At 59.8% G+C, this 5,723-nt stretch overlaps 1 protein-coding gene across 2 annotated transcripts; it reads right to left on the reverse strand.

Moving 5' to 3' along the window:
• Positions 1–998: 998 nt before the first annotated feature.
• Positions 999–5,459, reverse strand: LOC113216678 (uncharacterized). Of its 2 annotated transcripts, none has more exons than XM_052277079.1 (11): positions 5,038–5,459; positions 4,773–4,952; positions 4,278–4,451; positions 3,983–4,137; positions 3,302–3,899; positions 3,020–3,225; positions 2,631–2,941; positions 2,344–2,555; positions 1,964–2,149; positions 1,739–1,880; positions 999–1,509 (listed from the first exon to the last, which is right to left on the reverse strand). In XM_052277079.1, exons 1-11 carry the CDS (start codon positions 5,287–5,289, stop codon positions 1,373–1,375), a joined length of 2,553 nt encoding a protein of 850 aa, XP_052133039.1. In that variant the 5' UTR covers positions 5,290–5,459; the 3' UTR covers positions 999–1,372. The 2 variants fall into 2 exon arrangements, with proteins under 2 accessions (XP_052133039.1, XP_052133038.1); XM_052277078.1 differs by having other exon boundaries at positions 2,344–2,558.
• Between the last annotated feature and the right edge of the window lie 264 nt (positions 5,460–5,723).

Raw genomic sequence — 5,723 nt, forward strand, 5'->3', positions numbered from 1 at the left:
CCCCCCGCGTCTTCCCCAACAGCCGCGTCCAGATACGTGGGTGTCTTGGGTGCCTTGTGTGTCTGAGTCTGGTAGTATGAGAAACATTGGGATTTAGATCAATCACAGCCACGATAGCGCACTATTTTCTCATACTAGCAGACTCAGGCACCCACCAAGGCACCCAATGCACCAACGTATCTGGACGCAGCTAACATTTCCCATCTTGCCCAATGATAGACGTCCGCAAAATCATAGAGGGGCTGATACGAAGTCAAAAGAACAGGCCGTGCGCGCTTCAGATATGATTGCCGTTCAATACCTGTCGCAGTGACAATTCGTGCATCAGGCAACCGAATCAGAGCCAACGACACAGCCATCCATCTTGAACAATGGACCCTCAGTACCATACCGTGAACGTACTTTACGGATTCCATCGACAAACGTTAGAAAAGATTATCCCACAGGGCTAGGAGACAGTCCTCTCGAACAGGCCACAGATAGAGCTGAGATAGAGCTCCCAGCCGAGGCGTGGCCGTTGGCCAAGTGAGCTGAGGGGAAGTGGGATAGGGGACGCAGCGGTCGCCACACACACACACAGACCGCGGCGCCCCCAGCGAGGAAAAGGGGGGGGGGGCACGCTTCCTCCCTCTGGTAGAGACCGTCTTGGGGACTGTCTAAATAGTCGATTTTATAAACCCTTCCTTTTGCCAGCGCTGCAAAGAAACTCACCTCTCTGACGGCTGACGGCTAGCTGAGCAGACGTTTGCGCCGCTCGCTGCTGCTCTGTTGTGAGTGAGGGTGCCGGAGCGGCGACAGCGGTAGACGTTCGTTCGAGAACCCGCCCAACGAATGCGCTACGGATGATTTGACTGCGTCGCACCGTCTGTCTACAGTGGCACTCGCAGTGCGAAGCGTCCAATAATTACTGTACCCCCTCCAATAACTGTATCACCCACCCTACATCTTGCTGGAGTGATTGGGCCGTACAAGGTGGTGCAGGAACGCCAACTCCGATGTGATGATTTCTGATTGTTTATTGGCACAGTTGACAAGTTACATATATATTCGCCGGGGTCCAGAATTAACTGGTTGGTTGACACGCAGGCCGCGAATTGCAGTTGATGCCGTTGGTTGCAGTGGCAGTGAAGTTATCATTCGTTCCCTATGGAGCGACATGAGGAACTTTACTACTTTACTGGTTCTTTAGTTTTCGATGCTCGGGAAAATGTCTTAAGTATTCTTGTTACTTTTCCAGGAGCATGGATAACCTTTGTTTACACATGTCTCGACTTTTCATACATAAATAGATTCGATACTCTACTTTAACATTATAGGTTCATTCTATATCTTTCTACACAGCACAGGTACATTTCAGTCTTCTTATCTAGAATCAGTAGATTCTTGAGTTTAGTGGATCCACAACTTTTCCTGCCATGAGCGACACCTGCGTTTCAGAATCCATCACAAAGTACAGGAATGGATGGGTTGCGATGAACTGGTCGAGCCGAGAGCGGGCCGCTGTTGTACCTGTTAAATTCATCTCCTGTTACTCAGTCCTTTCCTTTTCAGGGGCGCCACTAAGCTATTTCAGAGAAATGGGAAAGAAGAACAGCACGAATAACAAGGAGGCCTGTGATTCGTCGCTCAGTTGGAGGGGGAAACCGAGTGACAAATCATGGGCCACTTAGTTATTCGTGCTGTTCTTCTTTCCAATTTTTCTGAAATAGCATTATTCATTTGATCTGCAAACACTCACGAGTCTGGATGTCCAGTATCTCCACGTAGTTCTTTACCACTACGGTGACGGCCTGTTCGATGTTCCTCACGTACAGATCGGGATCATCCGTCATCCCCGACAGATCGGCCCTCCGAGGATCAAACAGATCCCATATTCCGAGCTGGATACAACAAACAAAAATACAGAAGTAGCGAAACTTGCAGATAAAGACTCGTTTTGGTCCCTTCTATCACTATCACACACCTGCTGGAGGGTGGGCGTCAGGATGACGAAGCCCTCCACCATGAAGGCGGGCACGACTGCCTGCACGCGGGTGGGCCTGAGCGCGCGCTGCACCTCGCGCAGCGGCACCCTGTTCAGGCCCTGCAGCAGCTGGCGCAAGCCCTGGCGCTCCACTGGGAGCAGAAGCAGCAGCTTGTAGCGCTCGTCCTGCGGAGGGGCAATGCAACGAGTGGAATCTTACGCGGCAACTAGCTCGAAAAATGTCTTTGGGACATTCCAGTTTCTACTTTGAACGTTTTCCCACGAAACATATTGCAAATTTAAAAAAAAAAAAAAACAACTGATATCGCTATTTACAAGGACTTAAATTACTACTAGACCACTACGCTCTGGTGCCTTACGTCCAGGGGGAACTCGAGGGCGAGCGCGTGCAAGCGGGCGATGTACGCGAAGGGGAAGGAGGCGGTGTACTCCATGACGGGCACGGGCTCCTCGAAGGCGCCGTCCACCAGGAAGGGCCGGCGCGGCAGCTGGGTGAACAGCTCGTCGCCCGTGGCCACGTGGCTGTCGAACATGCCGTTCTGCAGCTGCAGGCTGAGGTCCGGGAAGCCGCCTGCTGCAACACGGTGGCGGTTGGTGAGTGCCGGGGCCGGGGCGGGGGGCACTTGCAGGAGCCGGGCGTGCGCACCGTTCACGTCCCTGCGCCGCCGCCGCCGCCCAGAGCCCGTCCCGGACGCGGGCCTGGAGTCGTTGTGCGCCGAGGCCGCCTCCAAGCCCGTCCAGAAGGACAAGGCTGGGCCGGGGACGCGCGCCCTCCTCCGCACCGCCGCGGCCGCGCTGTCGCCGCTGGGCTGCTGGCTAGGCGGCGGCGGCGGCGTGGTCGACGCCATCGGCGTCGTCGTGTCGACGTCTTCGGCGGCGGCGGCCGTGGTGGTTGTGGTGGTGGTTTCCGAGTCGGTGTCGAGAGCGCTGCTCAGCTCCTCCGAGACAGTTGTCACCCTGCATGAAGTGAAATGGCATGAGACACTGCACGGCCTCCGCTACCTTCAGGCTCCTAACGCGTCGTTGACGCCTTACTCGGCGAGCTCTGTCGGCTCTGTCGCGGCCGTGGTCTCTGGCACTGGCGTGTCCGTGCTGCCCGCGCCCGCCGCCGTCACCGTTTCCTGGTCGAGTTGTTCCGTCGTCCACTCGGCCGTGGTCTCGGGGGCCACCGTGCTCTCGTCGCTGGGCTCCGGGTCGACCTCCTCGGCTTGCTGCAGGGTACTGGACTCGCTATCAGGCGGCTGAACAAATGCAAAGAAGTGATTATCCCGACGCCCGTTCGCTAAATTTATTGTGAGAGAGCGGATGAAGTCCCACCAGATAGGGCTCGGTATTCGTGGCTGCCGGCGTGGCCGTGGCTGATGCTGGAGTGGATGTCGGGCTCGCGGGCGCCTCCGTGTCCTCCACGTCGTCCACCCGCGACTCGGGCAGCCCCTCCGGGAAGAGAGAGTTGAGCTGCTCCTGCAGCTTGGAGCCCATCAGGATGCCGGGGAACTTCTGTTGCAGCAGGCTGGGGTTGAGCAGGCTGAGGGGAGAGTCGGTGCCGCCTATCCTCTCGACCTCCTGCTCGACCTCGTTCTCGGCAACCTGCACACCGCCAGCCGGGGTGGTCGAGGCCGAGGGCGCCGCGGTCGCGGCCGTGCTGCCGGCCTCCGTCGTGGGCGCCGGGCTGGACGACGCCGATGTCGTCGTCGTGGCTTCGCTCGCAGGGGTTGTGGCCTCGCTCGCAGGGGTCGTAGCATCGCTCTGTGGAGACGCCGGGCCGCCGCTGCCACCGCCGCCGCCACCGTCGCCGCCGCCGCTACCACCTCCACCGCTACCGCCACCGCCTCCGCCGCCTCCACTGCCGCCTCCACCGCCTCCACCGCCACCACTGCCGCCGCCCTCCGTCTGCGAGGCAGTTGCTCCGACGAGACTGCAAACCAACGAGGTGCATGGGGTCAAACCTTCGGTCTGGTAACGCAATGCCCGCGACTATTAACTAAGAATGAGTATTACCTCGTGGCGGCCGTCGAGGACGGGTTTGGCGTGGGGGTCGTGGAGCTGGTCGTGGACACGGGCGCTGGCGTTGTTGGCACGTCTGTGGTGCTTGTGCTTGGGCTGGCCGTGCTAACGCCCGCCGCCACCGTGGGCCGCTTGTTGCTGCTTGTGATCTGGAGGGTCATACGCCATACACATCCTCATTGCGAAAAAAAAAATTGCCAGGCATTCAAAAAAGCGTCACTTACTTGGACGTCTCTAGTCCAGATTTCTACTCAGAGAGCGGTATGGCATGGCACCACCGTGGCCTTACCTGCGGCGAGGACAGCACGGCGGAGGCGTTGGCGGTGGTGATGGCGTCCGGGACGGCCGGCATGTCCACGTCGTAGCCGTAGAAGCGAAGCACCCGGCGGAACTCGGGGATGAGCGCGGTCCGGGACTGGCTGAGAGTGACGCCGCTCAGGTAGCCCTCGTGGCTGAAGTAGCTCTGCGACACGGAACATGAGGAAAATATATGCGCGAAACTTTGGTACCCGTGTGTCTCACACTGTTCAGGGAGCTGTGGTTCTGCTGGGGCAGGAGACTTCTTTCTGGTTGTTTTTATTTCTACATACGCCACTGCAATCAAGTCGTCATGCTGGAGGGGGAATCACATCTCACGCGAGGCAGACGAGCAGGTCATTTGGACGACTTCCACCGCCTGCCCGTGTCGCCTCACGTCAAAACTGTCAAATAACCAGCTCGCGGTGTCTCCGCGCGGCAAAATGACCGGCAGTTGCAAGTGAGTGGCCCCCGGGCCGGGTCTAACCTTGAGGTTGCGGTGGACGTCCCTGAAGCCGACGCGGAGCACGTCGCGGTCCCAGGGCAGCTTGAGGGTCGTGTGCACCTGGCGGGCCGTCTCCCCGCGGGCGCCCTCGTACAGCACCACCAGCACGCTCACCACGCCGTACGGCGAGAAAGCGAAGTTGCCCCTGGAGTAGGCGTAGTCCTGCGGGTGGGAGGCGTGTCAATCGTCAATCGTGTGACGAACAACAAGAAGTCGTCACAACAGCATTGCAGTGATTGTCACGCACCTGCAGGACGGATACGCCCAGCTCGTTGGTGATGTCCACCATGTCGTCCATGGGCCGCTGGTAGCCCACCATGGCTGGCCAGTGCGGCGGCCGGTGCGGCAGCGAGGGGCGGTTGGGCGAGCCGCCCGCGAGGCTCGGGGGCAGCGGGGGCGGCGGCTGCGGGGGCGGCGGCTGCCCGCCGGCGGCGCCGGGCTCGGGCGGCGGGGGCAGAAGCGACGGGTGCTCGTGCGACTGGTCCCGCAGCGGGAACATGACCGGCGGGCCTCGGCCGGGCCCCGGTGGCGGCCCCGGCGGCTGGTGCAGCGCCACCCCCGGCCCCCCCGGGCCCCCCGGCGGGAAGTGCGGGTAGGGCGGGTATGCCCCCGGGGGGTAGCGGTGGCCGGCGGCGCCCAGGACCAGCAGTAGCCCTGGAGGACATGAGCACGCACACTTCGTTACGAGGCGATGACATCTGCTGCCGGCAGGTCGGTCACAGACCCACGACAACGTACGGACGTCCTGGAATTCGTCCCTCTCTCTCTCTCATCTTCCCGAATCCTATGTCTCTTTCTCGTTCTCTGTCTCCCCCCCCCCCTCTTCCTTCCTCCTCTGCCTGTTTCACTCACTCACTCACTCACTCACTCACTCACTCACTCACTCACTCACTCACTCACTCACTCACTCACTCACTCACTCACTCACTCTCT

This window comes from Frankliniella occidentalis, unplaced genomic scaffold, assembly GCF_000697945.3.
Source record: "Frankliniella occidentalis isolate FOCC.00 unplaced genomic scaffold, Focc_3.1 Scaffold5664, whole genome shotgun sequence".
In the NCBI taxonomy this organism is placed as follows: domain Eukaryota; kingdom Metazoa; phylum Arthropoda; class Insecta; order Thysanoptera; family Thripidae; genus Frankliniella; species Frankliniella occidentalis.

Excerpts from the sequence above, each read along its gene's own strand:
- LOC113216678 (XM_052277078.1), bottom strand. The coding sequence starts at position 5,289 with ATGTTCCCGCTGCGGGACCAGTCGCACGAGCACCCGTCGCTTCTGCCC. Across the intron at positions 2,942-3,019 it reads GAGCCGACAGAGCTCGCCGA|GGTGACAACTGTCTCGGAGG; the intron begins GTAAGGCGTCAA and ends CACTTCATGCAG. Across the intron at positions 1,510-1,738 it reads GATACTGGACATCCAGACTC|GTACAACAGCGGCCCGCTCT; the intron begins GTGAGTGTTTGC and ends TGAATTTAACAG.